The sequence below is a fragment of the Gymnodraco acuticeps genome, unplaced genomic scaffold, assembly GCF_902827175.1.
Source record: "Gymnodraco acuticeps unplaced genomic scaffold, fGymAcu1.1, whole genome shotgun sequence".
Lineage (NCBI taxonomy): Eukaryota > Metazoa > Chordata > Actinopteri > Perciformes > Bathydraconidae > Gymnodraco > Gymnodraco acuticeps.
The window spans coordinates 2,664,548-2,686,935 of NW_022990346.1; the positions used below are offsets into that span (position 1 = coordinate 2,664,548).

A 22,388-nucleotide genomic window follows, 5' to 3' on the forward strand; every position below is an offset into this window, starting at 1 on the left:
CGCTGAAAGACGTGAATGATGGAGCACACGATGAGTTTATTTAAGTCATATAGCTGTTATTCATCATCAGCCTGTCAGCATTTATACAATAAGCACAAAGAATACATCTAGTAAAACTAATATAAACTTTTAGAAACATGTACTGTAAGCATACCATCATATGTAGTGCCTTATGGTCTCCTTTTTTGTTATAAAACTATCGAAAAATATGTGCCTGTTTCTCAATGGAAATACAGTGCAGCTCCTTCATAATTCTGTTTCCTGGCCCTTGCACACATTGTAGACCTCGCTGCTCCTCGACTGTTAATATAAATGTGGAGAAATCGAGGCCAAACTGCACAACTGGCAGACCTTTGTTCCTGCACTACATCCAGATTCTGTCTGGAGGAGACTCCTTTGCAGTGGTTTGGTTTTTCTTCTTGAATAAAAGCAGGACGTTTGGGAGGACGTTGGGCAAGGATCAAGTACAGATGGTTGCCAGTAATCATCGGATGGCTGGCGTTTTCAGCCCAGCTGCTGAATCACATCGCCTGACATGAGCTGAATGTGTACAGCACGACTGGTAAAATGTTTTTCACTGTACAACATATCAATAAATCACCATCAAAATGATAGTAGTGTCACAAAGTAAAACAAGTTAAACAGTAGATTCAGAGTATGAAGACTTTCAGGATCGTTTCTGTGAGTAAATATTGCTTTCAGACATTCGTGATTAGTGGATTTTCCCTGGACGTGATGTGCTGGTGCTTCTGGTTTTATTCTGGATCTCACTTTCCTGCCGACAATAAGGAGGGAGGAAGAGAAGTTTGTCGCCGTTTCATCTCCTGCTGCAGCTGCTCCTTTAAGGTGGACACCTGCAGAGATACAGATGGTGACAAAACTACATTTTACACTCGGTGAGAAGGTTTCCTTTTGACCTTTTCACAAGCCCTGATCCCAACATGTCCTCCCTCTTCTGATTTGGCCTTTCCTTTTTACCAGTGTTATTGTTGTCTTTAGCAATTTGTATAAAGAGGAAGGGGAGGGTCTTCCTCCTCTTGTGTTGCCAGGCACTGTTGGTTAGTCATGGAGCATAACATCCATCACATAAGGGAAGAGTTAGTTGCTCACCTTTAAATGTTTTTCGCAATCAAAGGCTTGCCATGTTCCTTTAAGGATCAGGTTTTAGTGGGAATGTCTCTCGCTGGTTTAGCTAGTCCCATGCAGTGGTTTTGTCCAATTTAGGGTGGGAACAGAAGACCTGTACTGTTTAAGAGTCTGTGAGTGTGAGAGTGCTGGTGGTAGCAACCTGCAGTAAAGCTGAGTAATTTAGGTTATTATTCGGCTTATTTGCTTTTTGTAAATTTTCCAAGACTTTCTGTTCTTTTCCTTTGTTTCCTTGTGATTTGGCACAAACCGACATCCTATTTCAAAACACCTCTAGTGCCGGACAGACATACTTAAATCCCTAATTTATATAGAATTACTACATTTAATACTACACACCCAAACCAGCTATTTCATTGTAGCAGGGAAGGAAAATGTTTAATATGAGAAGGACTTTGACTACACCATGATGTGTTACCTGCTCCTCCAGGCCCTTCACTCTGTGTCGGTGAGCTCGCTCTCTGGTGCCCAGCGTGCGCTCCACGTCCCTGAAGCTTGTCCTGAGTCTCTCCGCCTCCCGCTGGGCCTCGTCCCGCTGCCTCGTAAAACTCTCACACAGATTCTGTGACTGCTCCGTCTCAGCCAGCTGAGTCTACTCAAGACACACACACACACACACACACACACACACACACACACACACACACACACACACACACACACACACACACACACACACACACACACACACACACACACACACACACACACACACACACACACACACACACACACACACCACACACACACACACACCACACACACACACACACACACACACACACACACACACACACACACACACCACACACACACACACACACACACACACACACACACACACACGCAGAAGGCCAAATGTTAACACAAAGGAGAATGACAAAAAAGGCTGGCCAGATTAACTCAGGACAGTTTATATTATAAAAACGGAGGAGAGACTTCGCTTCTTTATAAAACTCTGGATCAAAAGCAGACATCCAGTTACCAAACAGCCTTGATCAAGGCTCTGTGTCCTCATGGAGGAATACCATACTCATGCTTTTTGGAAATACACTTAACTAAAGCCCTTCTGGTACGTTGAAATGCAGGTATAAAAGCCATTATGAAATCTTCCTTTCCAACCTATACCTATGGGGAATATTAAAGAGGGCATACAAAGAATATGTAACTTGAGCCAACAAAAAAGCTTTGCAAGAGTTTGGTGTAAAGATGATCCACCAGCTGAAAATAAATGGTTAGATGCTGTACTTTATTTAAAGTAATTGTAGCTCCCGTTTGAAGGCCTAAAGGAGCGTTTTTGGTAGGATTGGAAAGGATGCCTATCATATAACTTAACTTGGGTAATAAAGTAGAATAGCTGGAACTTTTATAGACGCGTAAACATCACAAATCTGTTGTTGGTTACGTCACTGAGACAAAACTAACACCTGTGATGTTTATTGGTCTGGAGAAGGTCCTTTAACAAATAGCTAATGACCCCTCGGTAGAGAAACCTCCCACAGGTCTATAGCTTGTAGTTTATAGGTTCAATGACACAAGCTGCACTTCTCTTTCTTACTTTCCACAGATTTAGTTCAACTTTTTTGTTGTTGTATCACCTCTGAAGTTGTACAAACATAATGGAGCTTTTTGCAATATCTTGAGGGTTTTGGTACATGAATTCCTCGGCAGCCTGGGCAATATCTAACTAAATTCAGATAAATTAACAGTGGTCTGAGATGTAAAATCAGCCTGAAATAAACAAGTTTAATTACTCTTACGGAATTATTTCTAAACCCCACATAGCTTTAATTATGTGCGTGTTTATGGTGTGTCTGTGGTAAGTCGTTATGACCGGGATTAGTTTAACCTTTTGTTTTTAGAGTGAAACACTGACAATAATGAATGGTGCAGAGATAAAGAAAAACAGATCTTGAATGGGAAAGTTTGATGTGTAACAAGAAGCAGATGTATCTAGAGATGAAGAGGTTATACAGTAACACTGACATTAACAGAACATTCTAAAGTTGTGTGTCTACTAATTAGAATTAAGGGAGTCGAAATAAATGTTTTATTTCACGCAGTTATAAAAGGTTTGAGTTATTAATGTATCTAATCCTTCTAATATAACAGTGAGGCTTGTCTTGTAACATTTACTGCAGTAAATGTGATGTTTATCTCCATAAAACCCCTATTTAAAAAAGACTGTTTACGCTAAGTGGATCCCTGTGTCCTCACTGAATTTATTAAAGGATGTTCACGGTTTAAATAATAAGTGCTCTACATAACTCTACAAAAACATATAAAGCCACAACTATGAAATGAATTGGTCATGTTAAAGATGTTTGTAAAAGGTTTGCCCTGTTTCCCCATCAGTTATACATGGTGGACTATTCAGTAACATTTAGAGGTGGGAAGCGGCTAAGCTTTTGCCTTTAGTACACACTGGAAACCAGCAGGTATGACATATGATGAATGTGTGAGTGTAGGTTTGATCCCCACCTGCAGCATCAGGATCTGTTGCTGTGCGTCCTGCAGCTCCTGCTCAGTGGTGTTCAGAGAGCGGTCCAAGCGGCTTTTCTCCGCAGAGAGCCGCATACTGCCTTCCTCAGTCTTCAGCTTCTGACGCTCAACCTGATGAGAAGGGTGGTAAGAAAAGCTTGAGAGCACCTACATAAAAATCCTCACAACAGCTGGCATGGCTGCAGACTCTTTATGTTTCAGGTGAATATTGGTATTTTTATATGTATGAAGAACGTTTTCATATGCTAAAAAACTGAGGCAAGCTCAAATGAGGTCCTAGCGAGCCAATAATTATTGTCTTGTGTAAAAAAGAAAATCCTGTCTCCATCATTCACCAAACAATATTATCTTTAATTGCTCATAAACCAAAATGATTGCATATGTGTGGGTTTTGGAAAATGTTAACATGTCATCTTCCTTTATGACTCTAGTATCAAATGTCACTATGCTCACTTTGACCCAATGGGATCACAAAGCTTTATGTGTCCATAAACCATTTTTGAACTCACAAAGAAACGATTGAATACAAATATTTGTCACATTTGTTGAGCACAAGCCACTGTGCAGCCCTGACCTTATCCAGTGTATTCCTCAGTGCGTCCTTGTCTTTCTCCAGCCTCACAGCTTGTCTCTCTGCGTCTTTTTTCTCGGTCTCGAGCATGGCCACGGCTCGCTGCAGCCCACGCAGCCGCTCCTCCACAGCGGCCCGCTCTGTCTGAGCCGACTGGGCGCCGCGCTGAGCCTCTGCCACACCGACAGAGCGCTGACAAAGAGCCTGAGGGAGGGAAAGATCACATAGAGAGACATGACTCCAGAGAAGTAGGAAAAGCAGTCACATTGTGAGCGTTAACGCATTAAATGCGTTGGTAAACTGAGTTAATTTGTTCCTTTTGTCATGTTTTGATGAGGACGTTATTATTGCAGATATTTGCCCTCCCATCGTCTCTCTCACCTTTTGAGTGTTGTTGAGCTCGGCCTCCGCTTCTTCTCGTCTCAGCTTGCTCTGTTCCAGCTCACTCTGCAAACTTTGCACATGCTCAGTGAGGATGACCACGTTCCTTTTGCCCTCCGATAGTGCCGCCCGGGCTTCATCCATCCGCTCCTGAGTGGCACAAAATAATCATCACAACTCTCTCTGGGTGTCTTCCACCTTGTCCAAGGCTTCCCTTCCGTCTCACTCACCTGTAGAAGCCTTTTGTCCTGCTCAGCCGCGCTCAGCGTCTTCTGCAGAGCGTTCAGGCGACTCTGTGTGCTGCTGTGAGAAGATGAAGCCTCCTGGAGGGTCTTTTTGAGGGAAGAGGTCGTCTCTTTGAGTAAAGACTCTCCTTCCTGAGCTTTGAGCAGAGCCTGGCTCAGCCTCTCCACCTCTCTCTGCAGCAGAGACACACAGGCTTCTCCTTCTGCCACCTGCAGGCATACAATCAGATGTACGTGTAATAATCCAGTCAGCAAACCAACAAAGGGAAGATAACTTTGCGTCTAGTCCTAATTGGCAAACTGACACGGTGGCCATAATGCCATAAACATTAGCATGTTGACTTTTAGCCTGACAGAGCAGCTAGCTTGACTGCATACTGTACAATCACTTTTTCCTTAAAAAATTACTTTATTTAAAGTGGCCGCATCCTGATATAATAGCATTAAGAATAACTGTAATTAGTTTCAATGAAATATCGTTATCATGATAATAATATGCATATAATAATATTGTGATGGCAGATGTTAGGCCTTGCTAGTGTATCAGTTTATCTGGTTTCCTTTTTACTATCTAATAGTGTCATTCTTATTTGTATATGCTTTTCAACACTTATTAGTCATTATTTTGTTAATAAAAAGGTTATTATTCTTATTTCACATTGTTGCATGTTTAAACTTTAGATGACCGGCTGTGTACTGAGCAAATAACTTTGTAGGGCACTTATCTTTAATTGATTAAATCGAACAAACAGAACAATGTCTCTTTCCCTTATATTAGTATTTGTTCACAGTTCTTTGTAGTGAAAAGGTGGTTATTAGGACATGTTTAGGGAAAAACAGACTCATAATATGCAGTATTTCCACAATAAACAATGGCCTGGTAAGTATTGGGGCACATAAAATATAACATACAGCAATACAAAAATAGCACTCAGGGCTTTGAGATAACAGCACTGTGTGTCAGCCCGCTGTACCTGTTTCAGGAGAGCCTCATGGTGCTGCAGGGCGACCTGGCTGTCCGCCTCCCGGTCCCCCACACTCAGTTTGAGTCTCTGCAGCTCCCCCTCCAGGCCTCGCCTCGCCAGCTCCACCCTGGTGGCTCGGGCCTCGGCTGCCTCCAGCGCCTCCCGCAGACGCCTCCTCTCGGCCTCCAGACGCATCTCAGCCGCACGCTGCTTATTCAACTGATCCTGCAGAGAGGGGGGGGGGGGGATGCATTTAGACCCAGACACAGAGGAGCCACAGCTGCAGCTTTACCCGTCTCTTTAGAAATAATCCTTTTTAAATATGTAACAAATATACATTTCTTTCAATAACATCCAAGTATACATGGTTCTGGCTGTCTTCCCCTCGCTCTCACTTTGTGTCCCTGCTCCTCCTGTTGTCCAGATGGTGAAATATTTTCAAACTCGCTGGCATTAAAAACAGACATATGGCGGGCTGACAGCGTGAGAGGTGTGACACTGTGTCTGTTGTCATTACATAACGACCCGCTGTTGAGCACTGCCTTATGGCGATCATGGCTGAAAGTACGGATACATGGTGTGTGTATGTACCTGTGTATGTTTTTTATCCTGCTCAGAGGCCTGCAGCGCTCGCTCTAAATCCTTCACTCTGTCGCTGAGAGCTCTCCTCTCTCTGTCCCCTCTCCTCACCGCCTCCTCCTGCTGCTGCAGCAAAATCTGAGTGGTGGTCAGACGCTCGTCCAGTCCACGCTTCCCTGCAAACATTAACACTCATTGCATTTCTTCTTTCTTTTTTTGGTAAAGGGATTTACTTCTGAAACTTCATGGAAAATGAACCTTCTTGGTGTTCCTGACAGGTGTTTTGCAGGTGATTGAGACGACCCAGAGCAGAGTCTCGTTCCAGCCTCAGCTCCTCCAGCTCCCGCTGCACGGCCCCCAGCTGGCACTGAGCGTCATCCTTGAAAAGCAGCAATAAAATAGATTTGAACCACTCAGAAAAGAAAACAAATCTTTAGATTATTATTCATATTTACGTTCCGTTACCCTCTCTCTCTGAGCCTCACGCAGCTCCAGCAGGAAGTCCCTCAAATCACTTCGCAGTGTGTCGGGGTCCAGCTCATGCTGAGGACCAGGCAGCGGTGTGTTCCCTCTCTCCGGAGACACTGAGCTCAAGGTATTGTCAGGAGTGCTTCCTCGAAATTCTGTGAAAATTAAATAAAATAGTTCCATACACCAAGTCGTTTTGATAATGATGTTCAGCATCTAAAGAAGGGGACTGATCACATTATACTGGATACGAGTTACTGCTCACTGGAATAGTTTCCTATGCTTTACATTCAATTCTAAAAGTGACGTAACTATCATTTTAATTTGATCTTTAATTTTAACTTACATTTTATAAATCTTTAATCTTGTGTGAATCTGTGCTGTCCTGTTTTTCAATCTTACCCTGTTGCTGTTTAAACTACTGAATTTCCCCACGGGGATTAATAAAAGGTCCATCTTATTTTATCTACTGAAAAAGAAAAAACGTATATATGACAATCCCCTCAAAAATAATGATGCTAAGATATAATTAGTTTTCTGGTTACTATGTGGTTAAGATGTTTTATAAAAATCTGAAGCCTATGTTGCAGAGTTAAAGCTGCATGCTTCATTCTAACCTTTCGGAGGCGTCAGTGAGGACCTGAGAGGTGAGATGCTGTGGTGGCGCGACATAGTGCCTGGTGATGTGGCGCTCCCCCCCGGGCTCCTCCCCCGGCCCACCCTGCCCCCGGCCCCGATGCCCAGCGTCCGCGTCAGCGCCGACTGAAGGCTGCTCAGACGATACTCCAAGTCCCTCCTGGAGGCCTCGGCCCGGGTCAGCTCGGCCTCGGTGCCGGCCAGCCGGCCCTGAGCCTCGCTCAGCTGCAGGCTGCTCTGAGCCGCAGAGTCCTGAGCCGCCACAGCGCGCAGGGCCAGGTTCTTGGCTTCATCCTGCAGCTTCTTCTCACAGCCTCGCGCCTCCTGCAGCTGAGCCGTCAGCTCTCTCTCACAGCCTCGCCAGCCTGACTCAGACTCCAGCAGACGCTTATGAGTCAAGGAGAGCTACATCGAAAAACAGAAGTATTAGAAATAGTATGACAGTGAAGAGAGGACCCAGGCGAATAGCACAACATTAAGGCCTATCACTTCACAAACAAGCTCTCAAAGTTTTGGACAGAAAACCTAAGCTATACCACCATTGCAAAATCCTGGACAAACATAACCTGCTCAGCTGGGAAAATATTTTAAAACACACTGACGCATGTCTCATTTTAAAAATTCTAAACGGCAAGGCACCCCCACCACTCTGCACTTTTATACAGTAGAACAATTCAAACAACTAAGAGGGGACTGTGTAGTCCCTCTTAGGTCCAGTTCCTTTGGTAAACACTGTTTCTCTGTGAGGGCACCAACACTCTGGAACACAATACCAATACAGATAAGGAATAACACCTCCTATCATACATGTAACCGTATGCAATCAAATATGTGAACACTTTTAACTGTATCAAGGTATGATGATATTTCATCTGTTTGCATGTTTGTTTGTTCCTCTCTATTGTTGTACTGCTTTTCCTATTTATTTATTGTTGTACTGCTATTTATTTATTGTCTGCTGTACTCTATTTAATTATGTTTTTATTTCTCTAGTCTTGTTGTGGTCATTTAACATCTCGCCAAGGACAACAGTTGAAAATTAGCCTGCTGGCTAATACTGGCTCATTTACAGCAATGTGGATTAATGTGCACTGTCCTTTAAATAAATAAACTAAACTAAAACTAAACTAAGAGCAAGTAGGCTAATAAAGGTTGAGCCTCTAATGCAGCCTCACCTCTTTCTTGAGGGAGTCTCGAGCTGTTTCAGCTTCAGTTAACTTCTGTTTGTGGATAAAAACTTCTTTCCCTCTCTCCTCCTCTCTTTGCTCCTCCAACGACAGGCGAGTCTGCAGCTCGGCCACCTCCCTCCCTCTCTCCTCCTTCTCTGCATCCAGAACCTTCAGCTGGAGCCAAGAAAAGCACAGGATCACAACACAATCACGCATGTGAAGGCTAGACTGAGAACAAAGCTTCTTTCTACACAGTCACAGAGGTCTGAAGGCGGGGGGGGGTCCAACCTGTCTGCGAAGCTCCTGGAGTTCTCGCCGAGCTTCAAGTCGTGACCTTTCGACTTCCCTCAGGCAGCTGCGCAGCTCCGTCACCTCCTTCTGAGTGGAGGACAGGTTTCCCTCCAGCACAGCTACCCTCTGCTCCTTCTCCTCACACTGGCGTTTCACACTGAAAAACCAAACCCAGACTCAGTCACAGTCACATTATTTGACACGGAAAATTGCATTTGTCACTGGATAATTTACCTGATCCTCTCTGTTTCTGCACTTCGTAGAGCTTCTCTCAGATGAGTATTGGACTGGCCGAGTGTGTCTCTCTCCTTGGTGACGTCAGTGAGGCTGCGCCGGAACTCCGTCCCGTCTCTTCTGATGATCTCTGCAGCGTCCTGAGTTTGGTTGAAACGCCGCTCGCTGTCCAACAGGTCCCGCCTCAGCTGGTCTCGACTCTCCTGGTTAGCTGCGAGAGAAGCTCTGCACTGGTCCAGCTGGGGGGGAAAGTAATGTGTGGTACAATGTGGTGTAACCAATTAAACTCAAATTGAGGTGAATGATCCCTTCAGGCCCACACGAAGGTGTGATTTATATTTGGTCGATAACAGATTGTCTTTACATGTTGTTCACTAACATCTGGGGCAAGGGTTGGGCTTGCCACATCTGGGTCAAGTGACATCATCAAAACTTTATTCACCATGCAAGATATGGCATGTCTAATTGTCTATTACTTCATGTATGTTGTTGCAATGAAGTAACAGCAGCCCTTTTTTTTTATTTTTTAAATGACCAATTTTTAAGGTAGTTCATTATTCTTTAACTTAAAATGCACCTGCATCTTTCTTTTTACTAATATCTCCCTTCAATACCACCCATTTTTGGGTACTTTGGTTTCAAATGAATTTAACTGATTATTGCGCTAACGTTTGAGCTGAAACCTAAACTGAAATGAACTGATGTTTTACACAGGGCTGTTTTTGTATGTTTGTTGATATTTCTTTTAAATCTTCAAATCCTTTCAGTATTTATATATTATTTATTGCAGAACTTGCTTGCATTTTTTACAACTGGAAATGTTTCGGCAGTAAGCACATTTTCTTCAGAACGGAGCCTTTTTTCATGATATCCTGCACACACTTGATTGAAATAACACAGCATATGATTGTCACTGTGTTTATAGATGTATAAATGCATACACAAATGTTAACTTTCTCTTATTAAAATAACAAGGTCTGTGCAGCCTTGGTGGAGGTATGTGCTCTCTGATTTGAACTGCATCACTCTCATTCATTCCCACTTGTACGGCAGCATCTACCTCTTTGAAAGCCACATCAGTGCGAGACTGAAGGTCAGCACAAGTCTCCCTCAGACTCTGGAGTTCCCTTTCATGAACAGAAGCTGCATCTTCCAGCTGAGAGCGAATCTCCAGCAGCTCGCTGGTGAGAGCCCCGACTCTAATCTGAGTAAAAGGCAAAACGTCAACAAAGTCAGTTTAGTAAATCCTCACTATTGCATTGTAGCGACGAGCTGTCAGAATTACATCACTACCCACTTCATTCAAACGTGGTTCATTTATGTTTCCCACAGTAAATGCCCACAATATTCCAAAAATCCAACATTTAAACAAACAGCACACTATAAGTGGGTCACATGGCGGCCAGTGTGCGGGTCAGTGCGGGAGAGACACAGCTTTCTTTTTATTTATGGCTATGATGATGCAGACCTGACAAAGCAATCTGCAGCAGAGGGTAAAGCTGCCTTTCTATTCATTAAAACAAACATATAGGTTTCCTTTAGGTTGATTTCACCTGTGCAGTTCGTTTGAGGGTCCTGTTATTGCAATATTGTGGGCGTTCACTGTGGGAAACAAACAAAAATGAACTATTGACAGATGGGGGGTGATGTAATTGTGATCGCATGTAACTACAATGTTAGATAGGACAGGAGATAATTCAAAGATCCACAGAATATAAATTCAGACAGGAAGTCACTTCACCTGCTCTTGCTCTTTGGAAAAAGAGGCTTCTCTTGACATCCGCTCGACCTCCAGGCCTGCCACTGACAGCTCCGCCTGCAGGGAGGACGCCCTCTCAGACAACACACTTTTCTCTGCCTCCTTCAGAGAAAGGGCCTGAGAAGAGAGAGAAGACCTGGTTAACAAAGCTGAGGAGCAGATATACCAGAGCTGAGCCACAATCTATCTAAAATGTATCTAATGAGTCACATTTTAGCTCCTATGATCCGAGCTGCTGCAACTGCCTGAGGATCTGAGAGCTGCTGGAAGTATTGAACATTTTAAAAGCATACTTAAACCTACATTTCCAGTTAAGTCTTTGATTAGGAATGATTTATAGACAGAATTTAAAAAATGTTTGAGTTTTGGTTTCAACTTGAAAATGTTCTTCTATTTTATTGTTATTATATAAATACTTTTCTTTATTGTATTTCAATTGTATAATTTGTATAATCTAGTTTTAATTTCACGCAATTTTACTACTATTAATGTAATTATACATTTTAACTCTGATTTGAATACTTTACATTAATTGTATTGTTTCTTGTTTATTGGTAAAATGACAGTAAGGCCTAATAATATTTATTATATGGGTTTTCCACAGTTGCTCAGACCTGCTGTTTCTCGCTCTCTGCCTGCAGCAGGCTCTGATCTCGGTCGTGCTGCAGACTCCTCAGCTCTCCCTGCAGCTCCTCTCTTTCTCTCTCTGCTCTGTGGAGCTGCTCCTCCGTCTCCTGTCTGAGCCTCCTCAGAGCGCACTCCTGCTCCTTCAGCAGGCTCTGCCGCACCACTTCCTGTGGAGCAGAGCAGCCAAACATGGATTTATTAGATTCATCCAAAAAGTCAAAGAATCTGGCAGTACTTCAGGTAACTGTGAACCACATAAGCTTCTGACCTTTTCTGAGACCAGTCTCTCCATCTCCTCCTGGTGTTCAGAGATGGCCTTGCGTAAAGCCTGCTGGGCCTCCAGCTGTGCAGCATGTAGGGTCTGCTTCAGAGCCTGTTTCTCCCGCTCAGCCTGAGCCGACATATTCTCCCCATCGGAGCGCACACGCTTCAGGTCAGCTGAGAAATAATCCAGATGAGGTAAACACAGGACCATCAGGTTCTTATTCTGTCAAACATCTTCACCTGAGCTCTTAACGTTTTCTTCTTCATACTAGGTCACTCACCTGCTGCGGTCTCACAGCGAACTCGAAGGTTTTGGTTCTCCGTATCCAGCTGCTCTCTGCGAGACTCCACCTGAAGGAGCTGCTGCTGCACCTCGAACAGGCTGGTTTCCAGGGACTCACGCTCCGACCTGCATAGTTACAAACACAGGTTACACATAAAACACACATTTATGTGAAAATCCATGTGTCATTGACCACATGGACAACACACACCTGAAAGCAGCCAGCTCCTCTGACAGCACCGTGTTTTCTCTCTCGGACGCCGTCAGCTGGACCACCAGTGCAGCTTTGTCTCGGGTCAGTTCTGCCCGCCCGCGGCCCACCTCCTCCAACGCCACCTCGTTCCTCTCGCCCTCGCCTCTGGCCAGACTTAGCTCTGATCCCAGAGAGGTCACCTCGCCACAAAGCTGTCCACAAGAACCGACAAAGTAAACAGAGAGCGACAAACTAAATATAAAAGAAAAATATGTAAACTGGAACAAGGTTATAATAGTTTTGAATTTCTAATAGGTTTCCCCCTGTAATTTACTTTCTGAGTTTAAGTTTACCGGTGGTTTTAGTATGTTTTTTGTTATAGCCAGGTATTATGTCTCAAAAGTATGTAAACACATTTAGTAGTGGCCATAATGTTCACATCTTTTAATTTCAATTTATTTAAACAAGAACCATGCATAAAAATACATTACTCTCAGAAAAGACAAGATATGATTTATGCCAGATTTGAGCTAGTAGCTCATTTCCATCTGCAATCCTTTTTATTTTTTTATAAGAATAAAATGGAGTGCTCTTTCACTAGCACACTCAAAAACATCCCCATATGGTTTTCATTAGAGCTGAGCTAAATGGCCAGGTTAAATTGCATTTAATCCACTACAAAATAAAAACAACAGTGATAAATGTGAAGCAATTGCGGCATAGCGCCATCTCCTGGATTGTTAAGGCTGTTCAATATTTGAGTTTCAACGATTTGAAAGTTCCCACCATTTTTGTAATCCTAGTTTGTGGATTATTATTTCGTATTGCCTATGTTTTTAGGATGGACTTTTAAATTATGATATAATATAATCTGTCATGTACCTGGGTAACTTTCTCCTGCAGCTTAAATCTCTCAGTCCTGAGAGTCTGGAGCTCTGCCTCCATCCCCCCCCGGCTCAGCTCTGCCTCCTGCAGTGATTGATGCAGCATGATGCGGGCGGAGTCCAGCTCCATCCGGTCCTGCTCCAACCGGACCAGCTCATCTCTGATGGTCAACTTCTCCTGCTCCGCCTCCCGTTTCTGAGCCTGCAGGAGAGCCTTCTCTTCCTCCAGCTAGGAGATAGAGGATATGGTCAGTCTATGAGGAGCTGAGACGTCCATATAAATGTCTATATATTGTATTATCAGCCACTAATGTGACCATCATAACAGTGACGTAGTGTTAAACAGCAAAAGGCGCTATGATTGCATGCCTTTGCTCCACCTCTAAGTCGTTTGGAAGAGGTCATTCACTTTTTGGCTGGACACATCATATAATTAAGTTCATTTCAGGCATACCGAACCCTTTAAGAGGTCAAATACATTGCTGAAATATCTCACCTTGAGAATGTATCTGTTTAAGTCAGTTTTGTCCTGGGCCAGTCCCTCGTTCATGCTTCCCATCTTGGCCAGAGAGTCTCTGAGAGCTGCGTCCTCAGACTGCAGCTTGTTTATCAGCAGGGAGAGCTCTGCGTTACTGCCCTCAGCCTGTAAGGGAAATGAGGGTCGTATGAGTCAAATAAAATAAAAGAATATAAAATCTGCTAAAAGAGCACAAGTTGACGTTTCCTACCCGAGCCAGTGCTTCAGACAGTTGGGCTTTCTCTTGCTGCAGCAGCTGCCGCTCAACCTCCACCTGCTGTTGAGACTCGCTCACTGCAGACAGCTTCCCACGCTGAGCGGAGGCCCGACTCTCACTCTGATCCAACTGCTTTTGTCTGAAAAAAACAATATTCATGCACATTTCGTGATGATGATAATGATCTGTGTGTGTGCTACAGTGTGTAATGCTTTCAAATAAAGAGTAAAGAATTTTCTGTGTGGCAATGCCTTTTATTAAAATCAACAATTCTTGCACTAAGCTGTTACACTTGTTTCTTTTATCTCTTATTCCATTTCAGCTTGTTATATTTTCTATTCTCTTGGCTTTTTCATAGTATTAAAATTCTTATGTGTTTCTTTGGCAGTTTTTTCTTTGCTTTTTATGTTTTAAGTAAAGCTCTTTTTTGTCTTGTTGCTAGAATGTGTACATAGACATGACTTGCCTTGCTTATTGCAGTGTGCAGGTACTCTTTAGGCAGCAGTCCTAAGGGTCAAGTTAAATGTGAAATACAGTGTATGCTCAAAGATGAGACATACAGCAGAAGTTGTAAGCATTAAAAACGACTAAATATGTTGGTGATGTGGCTCTACTATTTCATTTATTTCATTCTGATTTTCTCCCATTAACAGGAGTCCAAAAAGTAAAAAAGACTGGATGAGCTTGCTTGTCCATCCATCCATCCATCTTCTCCCGCTTATCCGTGGTCGGGTCGCGGGGGTAGCAGTTCCAGCAGAGAGCCCCAAACTTTCTTTTCCCTGGCCACATCAACCAGCTCTGACTGGGGGATCCCAAGGCGCTCCCAGGCCAGCGAAGAGATATAATCCCTCCACCTGGTCCTAGGTCTACCCCTTGGTCTCTTCCCAGCTGGACGTGCCTGGAAAACCTCCCTAGGGAGGCGCCCAGGTGGCATCCTTACTAGGTGCCCGAACCACCTCAACTGGCTCCTTTCGACGCGAAGGAGGAGCGGCTCAACTCCGAGTCCCTCCCTGATGACCGAACTTCTCACCTTATCCCTAAGGGAGACACCAGCCACCCTGCGGAGAAAACCCATCTCGGCCGCTTGTATCCGCGATCTCGTTCATGACCCATCCTTCATGACCATAGGTGAGGGTAGGAACGAAAATGGCCCGGAAGACAGAGAGCTTTGCCTTCTGGCTCAGCTCCCTTTTCGTCACAACGGTGCGGTAAAGCGACTGCAGTACCGCTCCCGCTGCTCCGATTCTCCGGCCCATCTCACGCTCCATTGTTCCCTCACTCGAGAACAAGACCCCGAGATACTTGAACTCCTTCACTTGGGGTAAGGACTCATTCCCTACTTGGAGTGGACAGTCCATCGGTTTCCTGCTGAGAACCATGGCCTCAGATTTGGAGGTGCTGATCCTCATCCCAGCCGCTTCACACTCTACAAGCTTGCTTGTCTAACATTTAAAAAAAGTATGTGGCTTTGAAGAAGAACTCTCACTATGGGAAGTTAATACAAATCTTGTAAATGGCTTCTCGTGGGTATGCACTGTGTTACCACAACCCATTTAATTAATCATCGCATTCCCTAATCACTATTAGTCAGCGCACTTACATCCTCTGAGTCTCGGCCTTGGCCCGCTCTCTCTCCTGTGTGGCGGCCTCCTTCTCCTCCCTCTCATGATCTCTCTCTCGCTGTGTGGACGCCTCGCTCAGCTGGAGCTTCTCACACTCCATCTGCAGGATCTGGTTGCTGCTCTGTGCCGTCTGCACCATCTTCTCCAGGCTCACCTTCTCACTGCAATGTTTATAATGTGTGAGAGCAGTGTTTTGAGTTGAGTTATAGTTTCAAGAATATAGTTTCAAGAATGTCAAAATAATGTTATAACTGTGAGTAAACCTGGCCAGCGTGTCCCTCTCCTGCTTCAGACGCTCCTTCTCTCTCTGTGTGGTCTCCCTCTCTCTCTGAGCAGCATCCCTCTCTCTCTGCAGAGCTTGGTTGCGCTGTTCGGCATCTTTTTTTGCCAGATCAGTCTCCGAAAGCTGCTTGCGCAACTGATGAACCGAAGACTGAGCAGAGAGCAGACGCCCTCGAACATCCTGCAAACACAGTGGGGTCAAAAACTCTCGAGATATCTATCCATGTAGATCATTTTGATTTTGTATTAGATGATGTTTTTGCTGAGGTTTGTTCCTACTCAAATGAATTGAATTTTCTGTGTAGGAATATTTGAGGAAATAAAAATTCAGTGTAATGGGGTAACATTTTTGTGCCTCTGTTTGGATAAGAGCTGAGAGATATGGAGACAATTAAATAACAATGTCTAGTCTCATATAACAATATCGATATAACATTGATTCATTGCCTGAGCAAACAAAAACAAAACCAAGTGACCCTTTAAGTCCTGCCAATGGATAGCTGCTTACGTTGAGACGGTAATGTTGGGACTAAAACAATCTAAAAAGCGTAGTCTCTTTTTTCAATGTTATTATAGTCTTAATTAACTTAGACTATAAATTATTTATATTCAAAAGATCTCAATACATGTCAAATTGGCCTTGTCTTTATAATCGACATGTCACCTGCAGCTGGAGTGTCTTGTTTGCGACTGCAGAACACAGAGCTGACAGCCCCGCCTCAGAAAGGGGAGCCAGAGAGGAGGGTCGAGAGGGGGAGGACGACCTGCGGGGAGAGGAGGAGCGGTGGGGGGAGAAGCCCCGCACCAACGCTAGCAGTGGAGCTCCAGAGTTGTCCTGGTCCGCCTCTGATGACGACTCTCCATCAGACAACACCGTCTACAGAAGAAAAGCTCAAATCAAGCACTGTCAAATGTGTGATATAAAATCATGTGCATTGCATCGTTTTTACCTGAGCGATGTCTCGCAGGGTGTCTGTCAGCGTCGCAGTGTGAGCTCTCATCACCTGCATGTCAGTCTCATCGTTACCACTCTGTTCCTGAAGGGAACACAATAAAACACAGACACCTCAGTGACCTGGAGGAGGAAGATTAATGCAGCTGGAAACGCATTACAGGCTTAAAGGAAAAGGAGAGAAAATCACAAAATGAGTTTGACGAAGAGATTTCATAAGCTACCCCAGCCAGGAAAACTTTTCCTACCCTGTCAGATATCGTTACTTGTTTTTCTAGACTGCCCTGCAGCTTCATTCATACTCACACCCCACACCTCATTTTATACAAATGTTTTGGTTCAAACTCTGCTGCAAATGTTGCTTCACTAAATAAATAAAAAAAGTAAAAACCATGATGATAGAAGCAAAAATGTATGTATGCAAATGTGCTTCTCTCAATACTTCCTAAGTTTTGTTTGTGGTACAAACAAATCTTGTTCCGAGAAGACATGCATAACCCTTAAAAACCGGTAAACATTATAAAATGTGATGTTTTAAGGCTTAAACAGCTGGGCATTGTGGTTTTTGGCAAATGTTTTATTTATACACTAGTATTTACTGTATTTAACGGAGGACTATTTACAGCTGGGGATAGATAAACCTTTGGAACAACAATGAGCATTTACACAGCAGGACAGTATATGCAGGCTGAAGTTAAAATAAACTGCAGTCAGTGTGTGTTCATGGTAATGAAGGAACATGTAACCCAGGGCAACAGTGTGGCCCATATATGTGTGTTTTGAATTTTTGACAATAAGAAAAAACAGTAGCCTCTTACCTCAAGCCTCCTCATATGTACAACAATTTCTCTGTCTCTCTCTTCAATTTGTCCCTTTAGTCTCTCCGCCTCTCGCACTGACTCTGATAACCTGAGAGGCAATACAAAAGCATTCATATTAATGTTGTTTATTATATATCAAACCTGTAAGAGAGCTTAAAAAAAGTCAAGTCTGACCTGATGTTGAGCTCACTCCTCTCTGTGTCTGTCCTGGTCTGGAGATTCATCATCTCGGACACTCGTTCTCTCAGCTGCTGCTCCAGCTGAACCCGCAGAGCTTTCTCTCTCTCCAGGTTCAGCGCTGCTCCCCCCTCCCGTGTGTTCAGGGTGGAAGACAGACCTGCACAAGATACCTGAGCAGAGTGGGACGCCCGAGACATCTCGTTACGCATGTCTGACAAGTCCCTGAGATTGTAAAGAGATTGACAAAGAAGGGTCAAAGTTAGTATCCTCAACACTTTAAATCAGAACAAAGGAAACAACATTTAGCAGACAGCATACACATTGTTGACCTTTCTGTGGCGCTCTTCAGTTCACAGACATGCCTCCGAAACCCGACCACTTGCCTCCACAGCGTCAGCAGTCGACTGTGCTCAGTACTGAAATAACTGTGGAAAGACTGAAAAAGGATCCAAAGACATAAAACATGTAAGAATTACACTTTTTTTCTCAAATGTTGCACTGTTCTGTAAACAACCCCTTTCCCACCTCTTCTTCCCTCCTCCAGTCAGACTCCTTCTGGTCCAGTTCCTCCCTGGCTTTCGTCCAATCAGCAGTAAGCCTGCGGATGTCGTGGCTGAGAGCCTCATTGGCCAACCCGGCCTGTTCCAGCTGCTCTCTCAGCATGGCATTCACTGCAGACAAACTGCTGCTCCTGCAAACACACAAGGGAAAAACAAACCATGAAGAGAGAGCAAGTCAGGCATCAACAATGTGATAGTATGATTAATTTGATGCACGCAAGATGTAATCAGTCACCTCTGCTGTTCTTCCTCCAGACGGATTAAAGCATCCTCCAGGCTGCTGCTTGAGTCGTCTTGATGCCGACCATTTGAGGATTCACTGTGGCTCTGAATGAGACGACGGTTTAAGTGTTACATGTGGAAAGTTAAAGTGCTCTAAAATCAATGAACGCCACTCACACTCACCCTGTGTTTCTCCAACTCTGATGAGCGCTCCTGCACCATCTGCTCTAGATCCCCACATCTCTTTTTGTACTGCAGTACCTGAAGAAACTAGAAAGCTGTTACGGAGTTCTAACACCATGGATGACTTCACCTCAACTAAAGACAGAGAAAAACATCCCCACCTTGGCCTGCAACTTCTGCACGAGCTGTGCCTGCCTCTGCTGACCCTCCTGGTACGCAGTGAGTTTACGCTTGTAGGCCGCCTGCTCCTCGTCCAGCCGCCGCCGCAAGTCCACATTCTGCTGCGCCAAGCTGCGAGAGTCCGACGAATCGTGGTCGTTGTCTCCTGTCTCGAAACGCAGCGCCTGCTCCAGCTGTGGGTTTAATTTAAAGTAAGAGGATATGCCACCATAATGTGCGTATGAGATTTTAAGTTAATTCCTGACCTCATAAACAGAAAAGAAACACCACAAGGACCATTAGCATCTGTTCTGGTGCTTTCTATTAAGCTTTAAGGGCTGCACATGTAATTGAGTATTAATCGCAAACAAGTATTTCGGCTTCTCACAGTTAAATGAACATGATCAACTGCGACATTTACATGTTAAATGCATGCACTTCTAGAAATCATTTCTACATGTTGTGGCTGCAGCATGATATTTAAGAGTACATTATGCAGCAGATACCGGAAAATATATTCATATTAACTCAATTCAGGCTGTTTTGTGTGTGAGGGTCAAACTTAGTAGTGTAGATACTGAGGACGACACATTATTCTTCAAGTAACTGCTGCCCTATTTTATGCAAAAATGTATGTGATTATAAATTAATCATGTCCAAAAGGGGGACCTCAAAGATTGTAGGTGAACCTTTTGGAGACTCTTTGAATTAACCTACCATAATAACATATTGAGGCTGATGCCAACTATGTCCTGAACATTGAATACGAATTGTAACAATGATCGGAGATACAGTCCCGCGAAGAGTACACTGAAGCACTCTTTTGTGCATCAGTCAATCCATAGATACATAGGGGTAAATCCCAGGTCAAACCGTGTTACTCTTCAGATGTTTTGTTTTGTTGTCTGTTCTATTTTATCTTATCTGAAATATGTGTCCTTTTTGATGTTGCACATGAAGCTGCTGCGATGCAAGAAACATTTCAGACTTGATCTGACATTAAAGTATTATCGTATCGTACGTTAAAGTGTATTTTTTAAGCTACAATTTAAAAAAACTCAAAGTATTTGGAACATCTTCTGCACTACCTCCCTGACATTTAACATAGGGAGTGTGAAATGGCCAGTAATATCATGTTTAAAACAGTTATTGGACCATTTGAGAACCTTGAAGATGAATTTCTGAGTTGTCTTTTGTAATGTTCATCCCAAAAGCAGATTGTGTTGCGCCCACCCACCACTACACCACTGAAGACCCTGTTTACAGTTGCCCAGGGTGACAGACACCATGGCAACATTCCACTTCAGTTAATTCCAGCCCCCGTCACCTGGGAGACCCGAAAATCTCAGACAAAGAAAGATCAGGAAAATACTGAAATGGGGAAAACAGGAAGGTGCTACAACATTCCTGCAAGGCATTATAACTTTGAGGACTTTACTTTTGATACAGAGTGGAGAGGGGTCACCAACCATGACCTTTGATTGGGGGGCGTCACGGTTTATAAATCCCAACTCACTGTTTCTATTTTAATTTAGAGTGATTATCCTGGTGTCTTACCCTCTCACTGATTGCACTGTACTTGATGGCGAGCTCGTCCCGGTCGGCTCGGCTGTGAGCCAGCAGGTCCTCTAGCCGGCCCAGCTCGCCCTGCAGCACCCGGTTCTCCTCCTGCAGCGACATGACGGAGGACATGGCCCCGGCTGCTGAGAGACAGGGCAGGCAGAGACAACAGTGAGGCAAATACAAAGGTCAAAGACATACATTTGATATAACGGGAGAGCAGATGGGAGCCACTCACAGTTCTCGTTGAGGTTCTTTGTGACAATCTCTCGTACTCTTGCTGGCAGACATGTGGGGGGGCCGTCTGGTGAAGGGCCCCGGACCGTCAGCTTCTTCTCCTCAGACAACACACTCTCCTCCAGCCTCTGATGTAAAAAACACACAGAGTCCATGCTTTACCTTTGATGCATTTAAAGAAAGAAAAATACCATGCAAAAAGCTCCATATACAAGCAATGACAACAATAAAAAACTAATCAGAAGTATAATTATTTAATTGATAAGTGCCACAAAACCTATGCTGCCACTCATCAAAACTGCTGCATGATGACATATGAACCCAACCATACATCAACAGCTTTTTTTTTGTCACAAACACACACAAAGCATTAGGCCACTGTATGGAGTGGAGGACGGCCCGGTGCAGCTCACCTGTATCACAGACTCCAGTTTGTTGGAGTCGGTGTCTGCGTTTTCCGCAACGCTCATCGTAGCAGATATTTAAAACCCTCCAGCGCGCAGGATTAACTCCGAGTGAATAAATGTGACGTCTTCACAAATTGAGCTGTTCCTGCTGGTGCGATAAAGTAGTGACGTTCACAGCCCCGAGACGCATGATTTGTGTTTTTTCGGGACAAAGTTTGGTCGCCGAGGAGCGGAGTGTAAACCGTCCTGTTACCACCTCCTCCTCCTCCTCCTCCGGTGCGGACAGGCAGAGATTGAGGGCAGCAGGATTAACAGGGTTTAAGATTCACACCCTCCACCTGCACTCTCACTGCTCACACTCCCAACAGACCACATTGCTATTCAGCAGCACAACAGCGAGAAGCCCAAGGACAACTTTAATAGCCCAATAAGATACTAGGAAATGCACCATCGTCTTTTATTGTTGTAGGGGTAGAATGTTAATCAAAGTATTACAAAATAATGAAAGTAGGGATATCAGGTCAAATTCTTGAAAAACAAATCAGTAAAAATACTTTATTCTTCACCATTTATGACTGTTCTCATTTTGCAATTCGTTAAAACCTAAAAAAATCCTGTGTGCTAATGCTCCACATTCCACTGAGAATCAACAGTCCACTTTGTAGCTTTAGTGCCCTGTGTAAAAACTACTTTTGTGGGACCATATTTTCACATAATGGTGATAAACTATGTTTTGGCGATGTCACTGATATAATGATCATTTAATATCATAATAATGCAAGTTGACACTTTCAAAATCCAATAACTTTAATTGTTATTGATATTCATTTATTGAAATGGAATGTGAGAAAGTGAGCTGGTGAACATATTTGGAGCATTTAGCAGCTAAAGAGCCAGAAATCTCCTCAGGACATGGTGGAGACCAAAAACAGAGCTAAAAGAGATTTTATATCATATCCAGAGGTGGGGAAAGTACTCGGTTCTTGTACTTGAGTAAAAGTGGAAGTACCAGAATGTAGGAATACTCTGTTACAACTAAGAGTCCTGCATTCAAAAATGTTACTCAAGTAAAAGTACAAAAGTATTAGCATCAACATATGCTTAAAGTACCAAAAGTAAAACAATGCACATTGGTCCATTTCAGATTAATATATTTATTATATGTCTTGATTGAAATTATTTCTGCATTAAGTGTTATCAAAGCTGGTAAAGGTGCAGCATGTTTTAATTACTTTGTATACTACAGGGTAGCTTGTGAATTTACTCCAGGTG

The 22,388-nt window shown here is 43.7% G+C and overlaps 1 protein-coding gene across 2 annotated transcripts; it reads right to left on the minus strand.

Moving 5' to 3' along the window:
* Nucleotides 1–15: 15 nt before the first annotated feature.
* Nucleotides 16–21,401, minus strand: LOC117551191 (rootletin-like). Of its 2 annotated transcripts, none has more exons than XM_034223943.1 (37): nucleotides 21,123–21,401; nucleotides 20,711–20,837; nucleotides 20,470–20,615; nucleotides 18,915–19,106; nucleotides 18,754–18,831; nucleotides 18,584–18,675; nucleotides 18,314–18,479; nucleotides 18,118–18,224; nucleotides 17,783–18,010; nucleotides 17,606–17,696; nucleotides 16,786–16,872; nucleotides 16,500–16,712; nucleotides 15,817–16,016; nucleotides 15,532–15,714; nucleotides 13,926–14,070; nucleotides 13,694–13,840; nucleotides 13,196–13,426; nucleotides 12,332–12,525; nucleotides 12,119–12,246; nucleotides 11,842–12,011; nucleotides 11,561–11,740; nucleotides 10,929–11,063; nucleotides 10,248–10,391; nucleotides 9,188–9,426; nucleotides 8,951–9,110; nucleotides 8,669–8,836; nucleotides 7,475–7,898; nucleotides 6,855–7,012; nucleotides 6,648–6,768; nucleotides 6,402–6,565; nucleotides 5,820–6,035; nucleotides 4,831–5,055; nucleotides 4,601–4,750; nucleotides 4,223–4,423; nucleotides 3,628–3,759; nucleotides 1,565–1,738; nucleotides 16–854 (listed from the first exon to the last, which is right to left on the minus strand). In XM_034223943.1, the coding sequence occupies exons 1-37, from the start codon at nucleotides 21,177–21,179 to the stop codon at nucleotides 768–770; spliced, it is 6,060 nt and encodes a 2,019-aa protein (XP_034079834.1). In that variant the 5' UTR covers nucleotides 21,180–21,401; the 3' UTR covers nucleotides 16–767. The 2 variants fall into 2 exon arrangements, with proteins under 2 accessions (XP_034079834.1, XP_034079833.1); XM_034223942.1 differs by having other exon boundaries at nucleotides 18,754–18,840.
* Between the last annotated feature and the right edge of the window lie 987 nt (nucleotides 21,402–22,388).

Excerpts from the sequence above, each read along its gene's own strand:
- LOC117551191 (XM_034223942.1), bottom strand. The coding sequence starts at position 21,179 with ATGAGCGTTGCGGAAAACGCAGACACCGACTCCAACAAACTGGAGTCT. Across the intron at positions 12,012-12,118 it reads TCGCTGTGAGACCGCAGCAG|CTGACCTGAAGCGTGTGCGC; the intron begins GTGAGTGACCTA and ends ATTATTTCTCAG. Across the intron at positions 855-1,564 it reads TGAAGGGCCTGGAGGAGCAG|GTGTCCACCTTAAAGGAGCA; the intron begins GTAACACATCAT and ends GTATCTCTGCAG.